Below are 21,994 nucleotides of genomic sequence, written 5' to 3'. Positions count from 1 at the left end.
ATTTTCTGCCTTCACTCCCATCGGTATCAGAAGCAGGTTTAATATCACTGACATATGTAGTGAAATTTGTTGTGTTGTGGCAGCAGTACAGTGCAACACATAAACATCATAAATTACAATAAGATACACGTCTATATAACTCATGCAAATTGAGAGCAAAAATAGGTGGTAGTGTCCATAAATTGATTCATTGCCTGTTCAGAAATCTGATGGCAGAGGGGAAGAAGCTGTTCCTGAAATGTTGAGCGTGTGTCTCCAGGCTCCTGTACCTCCTCTCTGATGGTAGTGATAAGAAGAGGACGTGTCCTGTGTGATGTGGGTCTTTAAGGATGGATGTGGCTTTTTGGGACATTGCCTTTTGAAGATGTCCTCAATGCTGGGGAAGATGGTGCCCGTGATGGAGCTGGCTGAGTTTGCAACTCTCTGCAGCTTTTTCTGATCCTGTGCAGTGGCCTGTCTGTACCAGACGGTGATGCAACCTCATCGAATGCTCTCCAAGGTACATCTGTAGATATTTGCTGGAGTATTTGGTGAAACACCAAATCATCTCAAACTCCTAATGAAATTTAATTTCTAATATTCTTTCTTTCTCATTTCATCAATAAGTTGGACACAGGATCGATCTTTAGCGATGTTGACAGCCAGGAATTTGAAACTGCTCACCCTTTCCACTGCTGATCCCTCAATGATACCTGGTGTGTGTTCCCCCACATTCCCTTCCCAAAGGCCACAATCAATTCATTACTCTGACTGACACTGAGTGAAGGTTATTGTTGTGACACCAATCTATCTCACTTCTGTACACCTCCTCGTCACCATCTGAGATTCTGCCAACAACAGACAAATGTGAAGATGACATTTGAACTGTGCCTAGCCACACAGTCATGGGTGTAGAGAGAGTAGAGTGGAGCATGACCCATATCTCAATTCAGAATGGGATAAAGGGGCAGTGGGAGCTGGAACGGATTAGCCAGCTGTGAGATTTTTAACTTACAGCTGTAAGTCTAGAAAGTCTTAAACAACCTGTAATGAATACAAGCCAATGGTAGGTCAAGGCAGGTACACATGAAAATATTCATTGTGGTGAGAAACATAAGGAGGTAAACTGCCCACAGTCACAGAGGTTGTTGTTGTCTGGTGAGCTCGTGTTTCAAGAGAGGTCTTGTTTCTGCTGTGTCAGCTGACTGACACAGATTCCATAAGGGAATAAACAATCCCAGTGGAAAGAGGGAATGTGGAAGGTTTACTTTGGATGAGAGACCACTGGCAGGTTTGGGTTCTAATTAATCCTGATGATGAATTTAAGTTTAGGGTCTCAATGTGCTGCAGTTAATGGGGAAATCAGGGATACAGAGGGGTGGGTATTACACTGCCATGGAGTAGCGATCGAATTAGACCACATCTGGAGCACTGGCTATGATTCTTGGCATCACACCTCATGAAGGATGTGTCTTCCTTGGAGAGGGGTTGTGTGGATGAGGCACAGTGAAGTGCTACTGGAACTGGGATAAAATATTAGGTCTGGTCTCTTGTTCCCTGAAATGTGGAAAATTGAAGGCCAGTGTAATTAGGGAGCTTAAAAACATTCCAGAAAGGCACAGAAGAATAACACAAAGAATCTGTTATTTCAGGATATACAGGTCAGTGGAAATCTGGAAGTCTCTCTGGAAAGTGGTCAAGACGGGCGGAGGGGTGGGAGGTGTCAGTTGAAACTTCAATATTAAAAGAATTTTATTTGAGTTCAATTAATAAAATATGTGGAGCCAAGGTTGGTAAATGGAGGTCGAACACATGTCACCTTAAGAGGGAGCCTTTATTGGAGCCTTAGCTATAACATTACGTGAAGCTAAAAACCTTCATTGTATTTCTATAATACATAAGATTTCTCTTTATGCGATGATCTTTTGATTTTTATTTCGAATCGTGAGGGATCAATTCCTAATCTTTTGGGAACACTTAAAGATTTTGGTAAATTTTCAAGATATAAACTTAACTTGAATAAAAGTGAATTGTTTCCATTAAATGCTCCTGTCAGTATATATAATGATATTCCTTTTAGAATTGATAATACATTTAGATATTTAGGTATTATTGTTACGTACCCCGTAACTGGGTGTCTGACCAGCAGAGAAAGAAGAATCCGTTGGAGTCTGGTGGTACCAAACTAAAGGTGTTTATTAGTAAAACTACACAATACAATATCAAAAATGCAAATATACATGTAAAACAAGTTAGCAGTAATAAACCTAAAAGTGTAGGAATAATAATAATCAATAATAAACAAGCTCTATCGATGTCTAGGGGTAAATGAATTGTCATAGGAAAGTATAGAGTTCAGTTCATAAATGCTGAAGTAGTTACGGTTGTTGTGTTGAAATCGTTGGAGAGAGAGAGAGCGAGCGAGAGGTAACAGCTACAGCAGCCAAACCTTCCTTTGCTTTCTTAATCCGTCGTGTCGTTGTGGCCATTCAGTTATGACCCCTCTGGTCTTCAGCTAGACCGTTCTTCTGTGGTGGACTCGTCACTCTGGCATGAGTGGACACACACATACAAGTCCGCACCGGCCCTGTCGTCACACTGTGAGCTTTACTGACCGATCTCCTGGTTCGGTCTCTGAAGCCCCCACCTTTCTGTGGGTTCCCAACACTCAGTCAGTGTCCACTGGTGCATCTGAAGGGTGTCTCTCCAGACCTGTCTTTTATCCCCACTAACGGGGTCTCAGCTATCCATCAACTCTGAATGACCGTGTCCATCAAATCAGGCCACTCCTGCTATCTCCTGTGGAATGTTAACTAGCCAAGTACAGTCCTTATAGTAGAAAGTAAATAATCCAGGAAGAGTCATAATACAGTAAATCAACAGTCTCTCTCCCCCTCTTATCTGTAGCAAATGTTCTTGCCTGGGCTTTATCTCTCTCTCATGAGCAGCATAATAACAGCAATAGTTCGGAGTTCTCAGGAGGGGGGTTGGGAATGGTTAACTCTTCACCCCATTGTCCATTAGGTCTGTCCATCACTCATAACATTATAATTACTAAAAAAATATAAAGATATTTATAAAGCTAAAATAGTTCCTTTAATAGACTCCATGAAACAACTATTTTCTAGATGGAATCCATTTACTCTCTCTTTAATAGGTCGTATCCATGCTGTGAAAATGATGATTTTACCTAGATTTTTATATATTTTCCAAAATATGCCTATCTTTTTAACTAAAAAAATTTTTGATCAAATTGACTATCTTATTTTTTCCTTTATTTGGAACAGTAGGAGACCAAGAATTAACAACTATCATTTACAAAAATCCAAAAAAGATGGTGGACTTGCACTTCCTAACTGAAGACTGTATTATTGGGCTGTGAATATTAGACAATTATGTTTTTGGTTATACTAGCTCGATAAGAGTCAATTATTAAAATATGTGGAGCCAAGGTGAGTAAATGGAGCTCGGACACATGTCACCTTAAGGAATAGACTGGAGGGCTGAACAACCTCCTTCTGACACTCAGTGCACGGGATGAATTTGAACAGAATCTCTGTGTGCAGCTGTTGATTTACCAGAAACACATTTCATATTTTCTTTCTTGACAGGTGGATGAAACTGGACAGTGATATAGAGGCTATATCCTTCTCAGCTTCCTGTAGGAGATGTGGCTTGACTTAATCTGAACAGGGAATCTTCAAGAGGAAATAGGCTTACTAAAAAGAAAAAGTTCACTGCTCAAGGCATAGAAATACTTTTTTGATTCAGGGACCAATACCATTAAACAATTCTTGTATTACTGAAAATACATTTCTTGTATTACTATAGATGTACAGTGGAGAATATTCTGGCAGGTTGCATCACTGTCTGGTATTGGGGGGGGGGGGAAGTAGGGGCTACTGCACAGGATTGAAAGAAGCTGCAGAGGGTTGCAAATTTAGTTGGCTTCATCTTGAGTACAAGCCTACAAAGTACCCAGAGCCTCTTCAAGGAGCAGTGTCTCAGAAAGGCAGCGTCCATTATTAAGGATCTCCAGCACCCAGGGCATGCCCTTTTCTCACTGTTACCATCAGGTAAGAGGTACAGAAGCCTGAAGGCACATACCCAACAATTCAGAAATAGCTTCTTCCCCTCTGCCATCTGATTCCTATATGGCCAATGAACCCTTGGACACTCCCTCACTTTTTAAAACATATTATTTCTGTTTATTCTGTATGATTTTGATCTATTCAATATACATGTAATTAATTTACTTATTTATTTACTATTATTTTTTTCTATATTATGCATTGCATTGAACTGCTGCTGCTATGTTAACAAATTTCACGTCACATACCAGTGATAATGAACCTAATTCTGATTCTAATTCTGAAGAGGATTGACTAATGGGACTGAAAGTCTGAAGGGAGACGGGGTCCATGCAAGTATGGAGACATCTGTCATCTGGGAAGTGACAATATAAAGCTGACTTGAAACAAACTTAAATCTTGGTTCTATGGGAAGAAAACACAGATTGGCTCAGATTGAAGGTGGTGTTTATTTATGCTGCAAGCAGGAAATTTGTGCTCTGGCCCAATTCTCATGGTTCCAACTAAACTTCTCCAGTACAGATATCTGCACAAGAAAGGGAAAAATTGCCCAGTGTGTCCATTCTCAAAATAGAGGACAAATCAAATAAGACAATAATGGCCCAATTCGACTACTCAATCTTCAGGAAAGTGATGGGAGCCATAATTGACAGTGTTGGAAAGTGGCACTTACTCACCAAATAACCTAATCACCAGTTTAGGTTTTGCTGGGACCACTTGGTTCTTTATTGATCAATCTTGTTGTCTTATCTGTTGCTATCAAATTCTCTGACAGCACATTCTAGATACCAACCACAATCTTGCCTCATAAATCTCATTTATACTTTTCCCCTGTCATCTGAAACCTTTGCCCTCTGGCGTTTGACATTTCTACTCTAGAAAATATCTGTAACTATCTATGCTCCTCATAAATTTACATACTCCTGTCAGTCCATCCCACAGTCTCCAATGCTCCAGCAAAAACAGTCCAAGTTTATCCACCCTCTCCTTACAGCTAATATGCTCCAATGCAAACAACACTTGACTGAATCTACTCTTTACCCTCTCCGAAGCAGCCACATCATCCCTGTAATGCAATGACTAGAACTTTACCTGCTCCAAACATGAAATTACCAAACAAACTCAAGATATGCGGGACAATTTTGGAAGGGATCCTGTATGATCTGAGAATTTGGCAGAGGCTGTCCCCGTGGATGCTAACAAAAGCCTTTTCAAAATCCATGAAATTTATGCACAGTTGTCTCTGCCACTCTGTGCACTGCTCTATGATGTTACGCAGCATGAAGATCCAGTTGATAGAGCCTCTATTCCTCATGAAGCCAACTTGCTCCTTCTTCAATCACACATCTACAGCATCTGTAATCCATTGGACAATGACTTTGGTGAGACAAAAGTGTGATGCTACACCAGTTGTTGCAATCATTAATACTCCTTTTTTGGGGATCCTAACTCCCTTTGTCCAGTCCTTGGGCACTTGTCCCCGTTCCCAGATTATAGTAAACAGTAGATGCAGGATGACTGCTGCAACTTTTGGTTCAGCTTTGAGCAGTTCAGCTTTCAAATTGTCATATTCTGGAGCTTTGCTGTTTCTTAATGTATTAATCACAGTAACAATCTCTTCTTTCTTGGCTGGATCTGTGTTGATGTCAAGGTCCTCTGTGACTATTCAGTAAATCCCTGAAATACCCTGTCCATCGTGCTTCATGCTCTTGTCAAAATCAGACCATTCTTACCTCTCATGGGGCTACTGGATCTGGCTTGCAACTTTCTGCATACTAATTTTGAAATCTTGTCTATATTTTCCTGATCATGTCGACCGGCACTACTGTGGCCACCACTGCAAGATCTTCCATGTAGACTTTCTTATCCATCCTTAGCTCTTCACGTTCTTGTTAGCTTCAGTGAATGCCAATGGAAGTTGCACCTTAATTCTTGTTGACTTTACATTGAACATTATCTTCCTAATTTTCCATCTTTTCTCTAAGGCCGTCCATGTTTCCTGCTGTATCCATTCTTTGTTTTTCTTTCCAGCTCTGTAATGTAAACAAGCCTCGCTGCTCTTCATGAACACTGACACAATTTGCTTCCACACTGTGTTGATCTTGTCCATTGACACATCCTCGCCAAAGCCTGAAATCTGTTTTTAAGTTTAATGGTGACAGTAGATCTCACACTGGTGTCCTTGAGCTTCTCAACATCAAAACGTCTTTGTACATGTGCTCTGGTCCCAGTGCTTCTCAACTTGAGTTTCATCAAGTTGCTACAGCAATGTGGTGATTATTTCCTGTATTTGCTCTTCTCTTCACCCTTACACCCTGCAAAGATCATCTCCACATACCATCGATCATCAAATGGTCAGTCTGGATCTTGTCACTTCTATTAGGTGAGCACCATGTCAGTTTGGTGGATTTCATGGTGTGGAAAGAGGGTCCCTCCTGTGACCAGATTGTTCATGACACAGAATTCCACCAGTCTTTCACCGTTGTTATTCATTGTTCCACATCCTTGCATGCACATGACCCCAGTGAAATTCGAGTTGTTATTTCCCACTTTGCCATTTAGATCTCCTATGATGATGATTATGTCATGGTGTGGTGTTAACTCTACCTCTGCTGTCTGTACATGTCCTTTTCTTCAATGTCACTATTGTTACTTGGAGCATAGCACTGGATCACAGTCATGTTCACTTGCTTCACTCTCAGCCTGACTCTCACCAGCCGACTGTTGATTGTTTACTCCAGCGGGCACTTCTCAATGCCTTTCTTCAAAATGACAGCTACACCATCATGATTCTGACCATCTTCCCTTCCTGAATATAGAACTGTTTCACCAGTTGCTGCCTTTAGTCTGCCAGACCCTGTCCATCTGCTTTCACTAACCCCAGTGTATGTTGGCTGTGACGACACATTACTGTGGTTATCTGTGTGAGCTTGCCAGTGTTGTACATGGTTTGTACATTTCCAAAAAAACATTTTTGCTCTTGGTCTTGGCGAAGTTCATGGGTCCCTTCACCATGCCAGTAGCTTTCTCTCAGTTTTCACTACTGTCAGACATGCAAGTCCCAGGTGGTGACTAGGGAATATCATCACACTCCTCATTGCTGTTTCCGTAACTGTGATGGGAGTCGTTGACAAGGACAGTTTGGACCCAAATGCTGGAGTATCCAAGGCAAGGATCAAGATACGGTATCAAAATGGATCGAGAACTGAGCACAAAAGGCCAGCTGGTGGCGTAGTGGCATCAGCGCTGGACTCCGGAGTGAATGGTCCCAAGTTCAAATCCAGCCAGCTCCATTGCACGCTTTCCATCTGTGCTGGGTTGAGTGTCGAGCTAGCAATTCAACCTCATAAAAAAAAACTGGAGAATGCTACAGAAACACCACATGAGGAGCAACCACCAAAATGATCAGTGCAAAAAGCTTGTCATGACGGTACCCCAATGACTCCGCCAGGAGTTAAGGGCATTCTTCTTCTCTTCTACTGAGCACAAAATAACACCAGACGATATCATGAGAAAGGTTTACAAATCAGCAGCGGACATCAGTTCAGATGTTCTTTAAACACTCAATTCTTTGGGCCCAGCCCCAATTAATGGGATCATCCTGAACCTGAAAGGGGCTGCAACCAGCTATCCATACTCCGGAGAGTTAGAGAGTCTAAATCCTGGAAGCTAGCGCGGTTGGGAGCATCTTGTAACGATAACAATTTTTCTTTTTGCCTAGTCAGGTTCATTAACCCTGAAACTCCGAACCTGGTGGAATGGTGGACCACTCTTTGTCTGATCTCTACCCTTTAACCTGTTTGGCATGAGTGTCCCTACCTAGAGCTAAAGCACAAGGCAACATAAAACTCAAACTAACGTAGATCTCTGGGTCACTGAGGCACTCAAGCCTCCAAACCCTACAGTAAGGTTGTGGTCCTCTTGGATGGGAAATATAATGATACACAATTTTGATTGGTGTCATGGTGGGGTTGTGGGGTTGTTGTGTCAGGTGGACAAAAGTTTTGGAAAGTTCTCCATTATCTGTCCCAATGTTGATCCCTCAACCAGCACCACAGAATGTCTGATCTCCTTGTACTTCATTGCTGTGTCTCTAAGGAGAATATCTGCCCACTGACTCGTGACTCTCGGGGGTATCTGTCCACCAACTGGTATCTCTGGGTGATATCTGTCCATTGACAAGTGTCTCTCAATCCATGTCTCTCAGGGGGATATCTGTCCACTGACTGTGACAAATTCTTCAAACCGTTCATCGCTGAAATTGATGAATCGATCAGAGTGTGACAGATCTTTAATCCGGATCTGGTCACTGCCGCGGACCTGCCGCCTGTTGCAGAGACAAACATCTTTTGGGGAATTGAAATCGCTGCTGTGGGCGGGGACAGGAGGCTGCGCCTCTGGTTTCAGTGTGTGAGAGCCTGTTCAAACCGCGGCTCCCTCTCTCACTCACAGCCCACGTCCCTATTCAAACAGCGCTCACTGCGGCTCCGGACAAAGCCGGCCTGAGCTGAAGCCGCTGATCTCAACAGTGTCCAAGTCCGGCTCAGTGTTCAGGGCGATGGGGGTCGTTCCTTATCTCTGTCTCCTCCTGTCTTGTCTGGCAGGTGGGTGTCCCGAGGCTTGTCGCCCTCCCGGGACCGGCTGTTTCTCGGAGGCTTTGTGAATCTCTGCCCGTGAAACATTTTATTAATTTCTGCTCTTTTTTATTGACAGGCGTGCGGTCCGCCGTCGTGCTGACACAGCCCAAGTCAGCGGTGGTAAAGCCCGGACAGTCCCACAGACTGACCTGTGCATTCAGTGGGTTCAGCCTCAGCAGCTACTATACCTGGATGAGCTGGGTGAAACAGGTCCCCGGGAAAGGGCTGGAATGGCTGGCGGCTATATCGGGTAGCGATAGCAAGTATTACGCACCTGGAGTCCAGAGCCGGTTCACCGTTTCCAAGGACAGCAGCACCGTGTATCTGCAAATGAACAGCCTGAGAGTGAACGACACGGCCACCTATTACTGTGCGAGTGTACTATGGAGCACCATGACGGGGAGCTGAACAGAAACTGGTCCCGACAAAGGAGCGTCTGCAGCGCAGTCTGTCTCCACGGATTCCGCATTGCTGCTTCCCAGAGTCAAATCCCCGAAGCCTGACTCGGACTGCTGGGTGTAAATGTCCATGCTGGGTGTAAAACTCAAAAAAGATTCGACTCTGATTCCGGGTGATGGCGGGAGCCGGTGTCCACAGACAGGAAAACTGTGAAAATGCCTCTTTTAATCACACGCCATGAAGAGACAAGGACGGAGTTTGGGATGGAAATCCAGGAAGCGGCTGCTCCCGGTCCGGACAGGGATCATGTTGACATTTTGCTGAGATTATTGGATGTGACGGGCAGGTGAAGTTACTGCACTGGCTGAATGGGGAGACGGGGCACTGTGACTATCTTGAATACTGGGGCGGAGGAACCTCGCTGACAGTGACTTCAGGTAAGACCAACTTCTCAATTGTATCTTCACGCAATAGAATTTTATTTATTTACGGTTTTGGCGAATTCTGTGATTTAACTGAAATCAGTGAGATATTTAGAGCGAGTACATGAATCTCCCCGAACCGGCGGGTTTCTCTAGAGCCCAGTAACAGTACAAGGGTACATACCCCACCCCACCAGTGAACTGTCCACAGACCGGGAACAGGCTCAGGGGAATGGGGTCGGATCTTGTCACCAGACTGTGCCTTGACACCGGCAGGTTGTGCTGAGTGAACTCAGTGTTTGGTTCAAGTCTGGCTTCTGATCCTCAGCACCAACTGAAACCACGTTCAGGGGCTGAGCGTTTCAGTGCAGTTGAACTCGTTCCCTGTCAGTGACAACAATGGATCTGTTCAGTGTCAAGTTATTGGGATCGGGTTTTACTGTCGGCTGCTTTCATGTTGAAGGTAATGGGATTGAGACATAATCTGAGGGGATGGTTACACATGTATGATCTGGTTGATGGCTCAATATCCCCAGGGTACAGGTGGGTGTCAGTCCCATCATGTAATGTCCGGCGTGAGGTCCGTCCCGGGATACAGCAAAAGTATCGGCGATATCCCAGGATTAATTGACGGGATTAAGGTTTTAGTTTTATTCCCTGATGGGTGAGGAGGCTGGGTATGGTGGGAAAGAATTTTGGAGTGAGAAGGCAGTGAGGAAGTGGTGCAGGAGGGTAAGGCAGGGAATTGAAATCACAATTCCTTCACACATTCCGGGCAGCCTTGCATTGGTGGGTGGGGGAGGGGGAGTGGTGCAGGTGGGGTGGGGAGGGAAGCGTTCAAGTCAATAATGTGTAATAGGGGAGCATTTAAGTGAAGGTTTGTTGATGAGCGTTTGTGATCTGGAACACACCGCCTGAATGATGGTGGTGGCCAATAGTGAGTGTAGAGAGGGAACAGGAGGAGATCCGCCTTTTGTAGGGATACAGGGAAGAGCAGAGAGACCAATGGGTTTATTGGGTTTGCTCAGCTAAAGGGAAGCACAGACACTATCGGATGAATGGCCTCACTCTCTGCTCTGTCATTCAATGGAATCAGTATTTATCTTGTAAATCTGGGAAATTCTTCCTCAAAGGGATTCCAACAAGCACCCAAGGGTACACAGAGCATGAGTTAAATGCAGTTTACAGCTCCCATGTAGTGTCCTGGCAGCCACGGATTAGATACAAAGATCCTTCTGCACTGTCCCATCCCTCCCAGGGCGGAGGCAGCAGAGGTTAGACACAGAGTGAAGCTTCCCCCAACCTGTCCCATCACACACTCACGGGACACGAGTTGAACTTTACTGTTCAAATGAACTGCTTATTCTCAGTTCACAGACAGAGTTCTGGAGACAACCTATCCACTGATGTCTTTTATGAACCCACTGACTCTCACATCTACCTGAACTATGATGGTTGAGGCGGATACAATAGGGTCTTTTAAGAGACCTTTGGATAGGTACATGGAGCTCAGAAAAATAGAGGGCCATCTAGTTCTTAATTTCTAAGGCAGGGACATGTTCGGCACAACTTTGTGTGCCAAAGGGCCTGTATTGTGCTGTAGGTTTTCTATGTTCCATGTTCTATGTGTTCTATGAGCCTATTTATGACCCATCAATGTGTTTATATCCAAAAGCCCTCTGAATGACAGCTCAGATGTGTAATTCATTCAGAATTTACCGGCAAAGCCCAGATTCCAAAAGATGAATAAACAAAATTGCCCACCAGTTGTTCGTACCACCCAATGTTCTATCCACTTACTGCAATACAGACTGAAATCAAACTGTCTTCCCCGATCTACTGATTCAACATCAATCATTTTATACAAATACTCAAGTGTCATTTCATTGAAAATTTCTTCTGAGTTGATCCAGCCAGATCCAGTTCCCCTCTTCACCCAGCACCCCGTGACCCACCCAGATCCAGTTCCCCTCCATCCCAGCACCCTGTGACTCACCCAGATCCAGTTCCCCTCTTCACCCCAGCACCCTGTGACCCACCCAGATCCAGTTCCCCTCCACCCCAGCACCCTGTGACCCACCCAGATCCAGTTCCCCTCCACCCCAGCATCCTGTGCCCAACCCAGATCCAGTTCCCCTCTTCACCCAGCACCCTGTGACCCACCCAGATCCAGTTCCCCTCTTCACCCCAGCACCCTGTGACCCACCGAGATCCAGTTCCCCTCTTCACCCCAGCACCCTGTGACCCACCGAGATCCAGTTCCCCTCTTCACCCCAGCACCCTGTGACCCACCCAGATCCAGTTCCCCTCTTCACCCCAGCACCCTGCTGTCAGTTTGATGGGTGTTTTTATAAAGACCCAGAGGAACACTGATCCAGACAGAACTGTACTTACCACCTGCTGGTCCCGGGATGTAAAAGATCCTCAGCTGCAAATCTCACCGACTGACATTATTCTGCCTCCTGCACTGCCAACACTGAGCAGCTCAGGGAACATCTGTGGGGTGAGAAACAGAGTTAATGTTTCACATCAGTGACCCTTCACCAGACTCTGTCAGTCTGATTTCTGGCAACTATGCCATTTCCATTTTTATTCTACTGACTTTATTTTGATGAAAAAAAGTGTTTTTCATTGACTTCTGCAACTCCAGAACATCCCAGATCCTTTCCCAACCCAGCAAGTACTTCTGCAGTGTGTCACTTCATATGTGGGACTAAACTCCAACTTGTCTGCATCTTGTCTCCACAAACTGAACTACAACATGACAATGTAGTCTGGGTGATGTTGGAAGGGAATGGTCACTTTTAGCCTGCAATTCCTAAAGCTCCCCACCACTGGGAACTCCTCATCTGAATCCTCATTGTGCAGAAGATGAATAGACAGACACTATTTGGTTGTAGGTCGTCCAAATGGTCCCAGGTCCTTGGTCCAGCAATTGCGTTGTTTTCAGGGGTTAACATCGATAAAGAGCAGTGAGGTTCCTCAGACCTCAGCTGACCAGCCTGTTCCTGAGCTGCTGTGTACCTGGGAGGCTGAGGACAGTGTGGGTGAAATGGTGCTGGCTGTGGCTGGCAATTCCAAAGGGAATCACCAGTGTTCAGCCACTTACACTGGAGTCAGTCCCAGAGTTCCACAGACCACTGTACCCCGGGATTTACTGAGTGACAGATGCCTCCAGAGCTGTTACCACACTCTACCACATGACAACGGGTCCTGCTGGAATTCCCAGGGTAACACTGGGAAATCCACCACAATAATTCCCTCACAGGCCGGACCTGACAAAGGATTACATTCCCCATTCATCTGACTTGGGATTCTGAGCCTTGGGAAGGGATTTATTCAGGAATGATTTCTGGATGATTATTATATTTTAATGCATTTCAGATTTATTATTTTAAGCAAAATATGCTAAATTAATTGTTGCCACAGGAATTTACATCAACTTTAATGTTTCCCAGACATTTCAAATCTGTTAAATTACATGACAGCATTGACACATGACAATTGGCTCCCTGCAATTACCAAGCATAGAAACATAGAAAACCTACAGCACAATTCAAGCCCTTCCACCCACAATGCTGTGATAAACATGTACTTACTTTAGAAATTACCTCGGGTTAGCCATAGCCCTCTATTTTTCTAAGTTCCATGTACCTATCCAGGAGTCTCTTAAAAGACCCTATCGTATCTGCCTCCATCACCATTGCCGGAAGCCCATTCCATGCAATCACCACTCTCTGTGTAAAAAAATTACCCCTGGCATCTCCTCTGTACGTACTTCCAAGCACCAAGTGTCAGGGTGTTCTGGACCCAGAGTCCCAGCAGGGTGCTGCTTGAGGCTTTTTAATGCTGATGCCCTGATACACCTCACCGCAAGTCTCCAGTGTCCAGAAACCCAGTGGGATCCCACCTTTCCCAGTGTAGCAGTGTGGGGAGAGTCCCAGCAGGTTAGAACCAGCACCATTCAGCCCGGTCTGTGTGGACATGGTCCAGTTGGCACCGTGCCCTGTGCTTTCTCTCCTGTGACACTTCACCCACAGCACAGGTCAGCTTGTCCCCCTGTTTCACAGAAGTTGTGTCCCCGGTGGGGAGTCTGACATCAGCATTTCACTGGTTGTTTCAGGCTCAGTCTGAAGGGAATGAGAAAGGGACTATTTTTTTGCTCGGCACATCTTTTGGTCAACATGAATCACCTGAGCTGACTGAGTGTACAACTTCCATCAAAATTTTGTTCTTAAAAATCTTGACCGTTGTGTGAACTGATACTCATTGTCCTTTATCTGTTTTATGTCTAGTATTGGAAAACAAGGTTTCATAACTTTATCTCCATCCTCCTAAGCAACCTCTTATGAGTTTGAAGACTTGCATCTATTTCTTTTGACCTTGGTTGCATCTTGAAATTCCTACTGTTTTATTCCCAAAGCTTGATCTTGTCCAGTCTCATCCATCAGCCACATCACATTTACACCACAGTGCCTTTGTCGACTGCAGTCAAACCTGTTTGATGGATTAGTCTAAAACTAGCACATAGGTGTGGGTGAGTGTGAAGGTTATTACATCACAAGGACATCCCAGAGTTCTGCAAGAGATGACTTCAGAGTTTGTGAATGTTCTGGGTATTATTTCCAAGGTCTGTAGGTTCAGGAATTTTTCCAGTGGATTGAAGAGTAGTAAATGTAACATCACTACTACACAGAAATTAGCCAGAAAAATATGTCAGAAACGACCAGTCTGTTAGCCTAACATCAGTGGCTAGATTCTACAATAAAGACTGTACTAAAACACCTTGAAAAGAATGATAGAATAGAGCAGAGTTAGCTTATATTGATGAAGACAAAACCATGGGTGATTGATCTGCAGGAGCCCTTTGTCGATATGACAAGTAGGTGGAGAAGGGGAAATGAGTGGAGGTGCTGTATTTGTGTTTCCAGAAGGCTTTCGATAAAGTCTTGTATGGGATATTAGCTGGATTAGGGCCTATGGATTTGGGGGTGTGCACTGAGATGGATTGGGAATTGATCACTGGACTGAAATCAAAGAGCTGGCTTAATGGATTCTTCTCTGGATGGCAAGCTTTGATGAGTGGGGTATCACAGTGAAGGTTATTTAGACCACAGCTAATCAAAGCTGCATCAATGTCGAATGAGCGTATGATACATCATTTTAGCAAGACTGCTGAGGATATCATATGAGCTGGGATAGGCCCAGGGAGGATGCAAAGGAAATATGGACAAAATGAATGAGGAGATGAGAAACTGACATGTGGAATATAATCTGGAAAAATGCCAGGTCATCTGTTCAGGTGCACATCTTCAAAAAGCACCGTAGTTGTTAAATGGTGAGAGACTGGGTTCAAAGTTCAATGTAAATTTACTATCAAAGCACATATATGTCACCACGTACAACCCTGAGATTCATTTTCTTGTGGGCATTCATAGTAAATACAAGAAACAGGACAGCATAAATGAAAGACCGCTCCCAACAGGACAGACAAACAATCAATGTGCAAAAGAGCAGGGGGCGAAGCTCACAGCCTTGTGGTGCACCTGTGCTGATGGAGATTGTGGAGGAAATGGTGTTGCCAATCCAAACTGCCAGGGCTCTGCAAATGAGAAATTGAGCGTCATTTTCCTCACTTGGTAGTGGTAATGTTCAAGGGAACTGAGATGTGCTTGTGCAGAAGGCAGTAAAGGTGAGGATGTAGGTGCAGCAACTGATCAGGATCACCAATGGTATGTTATTAAAGAGGGTGCGAACACAAGAGGAAGTAAGTATTATTGTGGTCAGAGAGCAGTTTGTGAGATGGCCACTGGGGTATTGCATAGTTCTGAACTCCTTACCTTTGGGTATGGAGTGATGGGGTGGAAATATATCTCTACCAAAGGAGGTGTACGGCGCTCCTTCCCTCTGCTACCCTGCAGGTCACCCTTGGGCAAGGTGTAGCACCTGCTTAGCCCCCCACCCCACTCCCTGATCAGGGTCACATGAAGCCATGGGAGCAGGTGGTAAATATCACAGGTCCTGGTTATGTGACCACTGATGCCAGGCAGACAATCTCTGAAGAGTGTTGATAATGGCTGGGCTCACCCATCTTGTAAAGACACTGCCCTGAAGAAGTCAATGGCAAACCTCTTCTGTAGAAAAATCTCCCAATCATGGTCATTGAAAGACACATGACACGGCACATCATGAACGAGTGAACAAACCATAGGGTGACTGCAGGAAAGATTCACTAGACTGGTTCCAGGATGGTGGGTTTACATCCTGACTGTTAATTAGAACCAGTAAACCCTTGATATGTATTGTTGACAAGACAAACTCACTTCCCAACAGTGCAGAATAAACATTGCTTCACCAAGGCCAAAACATCGGGAACACTGTGAGCTGGACACAGTCTTAAACAAGAAGTATACACATTCTTAGAAAGAAAGGGTGGAGCCTTTACACTGACATCACAACATAGACTGGCAAGGCACTGAGCCACGTGGCAATGGGAGGATGCATTGATCCTCTTCTACCTGTTCCACCATGGAGAGACACTGAGATTGATTTATTACCCAATTGCTTTTCCTGAGTCCATTTACACCCAGTTAGCTAAAAGAAATCAGCTTCCTATTTTAAGTTAAGACTTCCTAGTTAAGACTGAACTTGGCCCCCCCATCCCAAAAATCCTGACTGCGCCAACATAAATTTGTGTTTTGTGAATTCAGAATTTCTCTGGCACTCTGTGTGAGGAATTCTTCATTGAAACAGTTAAGATTATAAGGTTCTTGACAGCCTAGATGTGGAGAGGATATTTCCTCTTGTGAGAGAATCAAGAACTGGGGATCATTATTTCTAAATAAGAGATGGTGTGATTAAAACAGAGACAAGCTGAACACTTTTCTCACTGAATGTTGTGAGTCTTTATCAAACAGCAGTGGAAGCAGAGTGTCTGAATAGTTTCATGTCAGTGATAGAAGATACTTGATAAGCAAGAGGTTACTCTGTGTGCCTTCAATGTCACCTTCTGATCAGCCATTCCCTTACTAAATGGCAGAGGGGGTTTGAGTGGCTGACTGACCTCCTGTTGCTCCAAATCCATGTGTTTGTTTGTCTTTCCTGCTCCCGGGACCCCTCAACCCACTCTTGTTGGCAACTTTAGCTGTCAATAGCAGGGAAAAGCAGGTGGGTCAGAACAAGCCCTGTCCACAACTCCACTGAAGATAATTCTGACAACTGGTCAAAACACATCCCATCACTTATTCTCCTGTCAAAGCCATTGGAACACTGAATTTTCAAACTAGATTGGAAAATATTCAAACATTAAGAACATTTTAAAAAATGTTAACTAATTCCTCTAGTTAAATATAGCACTCAGGAACACCTGAAATAATGTAATTGGAGTAAGTGAGTTACTTCATTAAATCAACAATTAGTCGTTTCCAGGGAAGTGGATAAAGACCGAGTTGTTTCAAGTGGGGTTTTGATGATAATTGGTGAGGAATTACCACAGCCTCGTGTCGTCTCACTGGACACCCCCCATCAGGTGTGCACTGAGGGAAATACATCAACATCGAGCAGCATTTCAAGCATTGGCTCAGGATCTCCAAATAGCTCTCATTATTGCCGGTGTCATCCAGGCCAGTGTCTTTCCACACACCCGTTTTGTTTCTCAGCCTCGTCATCATTACCGACAGGTGGGTCAGTAATTCATGTCGAATCTGTGGGGTTGCTTGCATTTATCATGATGTGTGGCATCACGTGCTGCTTTGGTGAGTTGAATTAAATCTCGGAAGCAGAGTTTAATACATTGGTAGCCACAAGTCAGTCTCACATTTAGTGCTGGAGACAGAGCCCAAATATTTACTGCATCCTCATTTAACTCTTCCATTCAACAGCACCTCAAACAGCTTGATTTTTCAAATACCTCAGTAGACAATACTTTGTTTCATGAAAACTCCTTTGACCTACAGCTAATGTTGTTATGGGGAAGAATGATTAGCTTTGGGTTTAACTGAAGAGTCAATCATTACATCACTGGTGTGGTGCTACACTGGAGTGTGAGCTCAGGTCAGCGGAGTGGGTTCTATCCCACGTCCTTACACCTCACAAACACTCTAGTTTAAATCAGTAAGTGCAGTTGGACATGGATTTTGTGTTTTAAAACACAACAACATCTCTTCAGCTTTATCTGACTGCAATGCATTTATTTACAGCAAAATCTGCATGAATTTATTTACTTTTCAGATGTCAAATCCATGCCATCAGTCTACATCACCTCGTCAACCAGCACAGAAACTCAACAAGACGTCAGCCTCCTCTGCTTGGTGAAGGACTTTGAGTCTACTAGCATCACTTCAACATGGTCCACTGACACTGGAGAGATCACAGCTGGGATCAAGCAGAGCCCTGTAGTCCTGGGGCAAAATATGAAGTACATGATGAGCAGCTTGCTCCGAGTTCCTGCAGCAGATTGGAACAGCAACAAAGTCTACACCTGCAAGGCAGGGTACAAGCCAGACAAAATAAAACAAGCTAAAGTGCAGAGACGTCAAGTCAGAAGTTAGTATAAGATAGTATTTGTATTCAAAACTTCACTGATTTCAGGAGTTGGGCAGAAACCTTTGCTGACTAGTGCGGGGGTCATGAATTCTTGTGTATATTTGCTCTCCCAGTGGTGTTGCTAATGAAATGGAAAGTCATGAGTCTTGGTATGAAATTGGAAGAGAGCAAAGTTGTTGCATTTTCAGCCTGAAATGAACCACTCTGAGTGATTAGTTCTGCAGTTTTAATGTCAAGGAAACTGAATATTGGGTGGATTGAATCACAGCAGAGCGAGACTGTTGAGTCTTCATCCAGGTCCTGCCTCACTTCATGTTTCATAGAATCACCCACGGCAGATGAATGCCCTTTGGCCCATCTTGTCTCTGCCAGAATTATGTGGGAGATGAAGTCAGCCCCATTGCCCCTAATATTTCCAATTGGCCTAGGAAGTATTTCCCATTGAAATACATATCCAATTCCCTCAGGAAAATTCCCAAATAATCTATTTACATCACCCACATCCAGAGTTGAACACTGGGTGAATTTGTGAAAACTTCCTGGTATCTGCCTGGCCTCTTGAACCAAAGTCTGTTCCCAAGCCTCCTGCCAGTGAAAGTAGTTCCACCTCATCTTCTCCTACAAACAGCAACAGGTGTGGGATTCCTGCTGCCTGCGCCCACTCCACCAAACAACTCATTGTACCTCAACCTCATTTACCCACCCTTCTCCTTCATCACTGCATAGAGGCACACTCTGTTTGGGAGACCTCAGTTATACTGACAGCCCTCCCAGTCACAGCCTCTCACTGTGGATTCACCATGTCAATGGTCAGAGGTAAATCAGCAGCATTGTGGAGAGGGTTACTGTTGGGGAATTTTGCCCCTGATGTTGGGGTGATAGAGTTGATCTTAATTAAAGTTATAATAATGTTTTACAGCTCAGCCTCCAGAGATCAGTTCCCTTGTTCCAACCTTGAAGGATGTCCACAGTCAACAACAAGCTATCCTGGGCTGTTTGATATCCGGATTTTATCCCAACCAGATACAGGTTTCCTGGACAAAAGCTGGATCCATTCAAATGGGTACCACTCTCCCCTCGACAATGAGAAACTGCTCAAGCTTTGAAACCATCAATTACCTGACGGTGCCGATGGACCAGTGGACCAGTGGAGACAAGTACACTTGTGAAGTGACCCACACACCTTCCAATTTCCAGAAAAGCATCAACGTGACATATCAAAGTGGTGAGTGGTATCTGTGGGGAAATCCATTTACCGTCTACAACTCAGCCTTGTACTGAGCTCAGGCTGAGTTCATGTCCAAAATGTCAACATTAGTGGGAGAGAAAAGATGTTCGGTGGTTGGTTTTCTGACACTGAACTTGCCCCTACTTTTAACCCAACATCAGGGTGGAAACCATCCCCCTTTTACTCTCACAGTTTTAGTTTCCACTATGTCACGGGTTAAGAAAATGGGGCATCGAGGAAAATAGACATCCCAATCATTATTTTCCCAAGTTTCCAAACTCTGCTTTTGCTTCTAGTGGCTACTCAATAGATTGTGAACTTACTGGAATGTCGAACCCTGGGTTTTTTTTTAAATGACCCCAAACTCCTGAAATTTGGTTTACTTCCTCATGTTGTATAGCGCGGGGAAAGGTGAAGCAGCCTACTGTGCTTTGTGTGACCTCATCCCTATAGTTTCCTAAAACATAGGAGAGGTATTGGGAAAATATGGAACTTCCGCAGTCTAATGCTCAATTATGTGAATCTTCCAGTTCCAGGTGAAGATTGTTCAAAGTGTGTGCCGATGTTCATCCAACAGACTAGTACGAATGTGTTATTCCCTGATGGGACTCAACATCAGTATCATTGCCATGGGGGAAAGTGATTGGCGTGTATTAAATACGTGATTGAATTTTATTACAACCTTTCTAGTGGAGTTACATCAAACACATGTTATCCTTTGGGATCAAAGTGTAATAGTAGGTGGTGATAACAACCAATTCAGATTCTTGCCCCCTAGCTCGTCCATTTCTTTTATTGACATTGCTGGTTCACTGTGACTCAGACTCCAGTCCCACTGCTTGACCAGTTCTGTTCAGGAATCTGACTCCAGATGGCAAGAACTGAAGCTTTTTTTTTTGGTGGGGCAGGAAGGGAAGGAGGAGGAGGATGCAAGTTAAATATCTCACTGGTGCAGTAAAATGTTGGATGAACCCTTTAATATTAATCCTGGGGCAAAATGGAGAGAAAGAACACAGGATCAGTTTAGTGTCCTGTTCAGTCTCAGAAGTTGTGGATGAAAATCCTGCATAGTTCCCTTGTCCCATCTCCCAGAAACGGATATCAGTCAAAAAGAAGAATTCAGTAATCACAAAGAATGCCCCAGTGCTAATATATAAAATACAAGAAGAATATTAGCATTTTGGGATCTTGAGGAGAATGTTTTGAATCCCAGGGCTGCCAATTAACTATTAAACAAGAAGGGATTACTACCTCTGGCCACCAAGATTCAACAAATTTTGAAACAACTATCAAAATGTGTCTGGAACAGCAGCACATCAAGGCCATTTCTCTGATACAGGATACGGGCGAACATCTTAATAAATATGTCTTTGACATCATCATGACATAGATTAAACCTAAATTCACAGATTATCCGCAGTGTCTATCCACCGCTCTTTACAAGTTCCTCACCATGCAACATTAGGGTCCATGTTGAAACCGAGAACAACCCAGGAAGGAAGATGTTCACCATTTTTTTTGTCACAAAGAGAAGGGCTACTGAATGGAAAACATCTGACATTATCAAACTACAGAGTCTCTGTTAGTAACACACACACAATACTGGAAGAACTCAACAGGTCAGGCAGCATCTATAGAGAGGAATAATCAGTCAACATTTCAGGTCAAGACCCTTCAACACAACTCGGCTCAAAATGTCTACTGTTTATTCCTCTCCATAGGTGCTGCCTGACCTGCTGAGTTTTTCCAGGCTATTGTGAGTGTTACTCTGGATTTCCAGCATCTGCAGAATCTCTTGTATTTATGGGGTCACTGTCGGACCTGGAAGGAGGCTGAGAAATAGATATTAGCATACATCACCAAACAAGATGACTCCATCCCACGGTCAGTGTGTGTGAAACGTGAGCTCCAACAGCAGCCACGGGTACTGAGCACCCAGCACAAGGAGATTCACTCTTTCTGCAAAGAGACACAAGAGTGAAGTCAATCAAGAACAATGTAGCTGGGCCTCTCAATGCCACAGAGAGCATGTAGTCATCTGTGTAACTGATTCCACGATGCTGCTTTGGGAAAACATGCAACAAATTTCATTCCATTCCATTCCCCTTCCAGTGATTCGGTTTTGAAATGGGTGAAAGATGCAGTCTGGAAATAATCCCCGATCAGTAGCAAGTGGGAGATTTCTGTGACTTCATGGGTTACGTTACTGTTCCTAACACTTCCTTTCTTCACAGGGATTCATCATCACTTCCTTTTAGAATTTTCCTTTGACATATTCAAACCTCAACAACTTCACCAGAGCACAATCACAAAAAAATGACACGAACCCAGTCAGAAGTATTGAGGGCTGTGGCAAGGGCAGCATTTCATGTCCCTCGCTGATTGCTCAAGAACTGAGGGACTTGTGGGGCCATTTCCGATGGTGATGAAGGTTCAGCTGCACTGCTGCAGGTCTGGAGTCACATGTCAGCCAGAGCAGATATGGACGACAGATTTCCTTCCCTGAACAACAACGGTGAACTGGATGGGTTTTATGACAGTGCAAATCCTTCCACAGTCTACATCAGTAATGCATGTTTTTAGTTCAGAATGCATTTATTTACTAAATTTAAATTCCCACTGCCAGTTTGAAATTTGAGCTCGAGTCTCCACATCATCAGTCCAGCAACTGATGGAGACTCTCCAACCACAGCT

The 21,994-nt window shown here is 44.2% G+C and overlaps 1 protein-coding gene and 1 gene segment (V, D, J or C); both read left to right on the top strand.

The window, feature by feature from the left end:
* Positions 1–8,538: 8,538 nt before the first annotated feature.
* Positions 8,539–9,444, top strand: LOC140716595 (immunoglobulin heavy variable 3-23-like). The segment is given in 2 exon segments: positions 8,539–8,674; positions 8,784–9,444. Coding segments are annotated over 2 exon segments (378 nt in total).
* A 56-nt stretch (positions 9,445–9,500) lies between these two features.
* The window catches only part of LOC140716282 (uncharacterized), a 240,220-nt gene continuing 227,726 nt past the window's right edge, over positions 9,501–21,994 (top strand). Inside the window, exon 1 of the mRNA XM_073028889.1 lies at positions 9,501–9,543. The gene's annotated coding sequence lies outside the window, so the exon portion shown is untranslated. The remainder of the gene's footprint in view (positions 9,544–21,994) is intronic.

Source organism: Hemitrygon akajei, chromosome 25 (assembly GCF_048418815.1).
Source record: "Hemitrygon akajei chromosome 25, sHemAka1.3, whole genome shotgun sequence".
Taxonomy (NCBI): Eukaryota; Metazoa; Chordata; class Chondrichthyes; order Myliobatiformes; family Dasyatidae; genus Hemitrygon; species Hemitrygon akajei.
The sequence above is the reverse complement of the archived record's forward strand: the minus strand, read 5'-3'. Positions and strand labels throughout refer to the sequence as shown.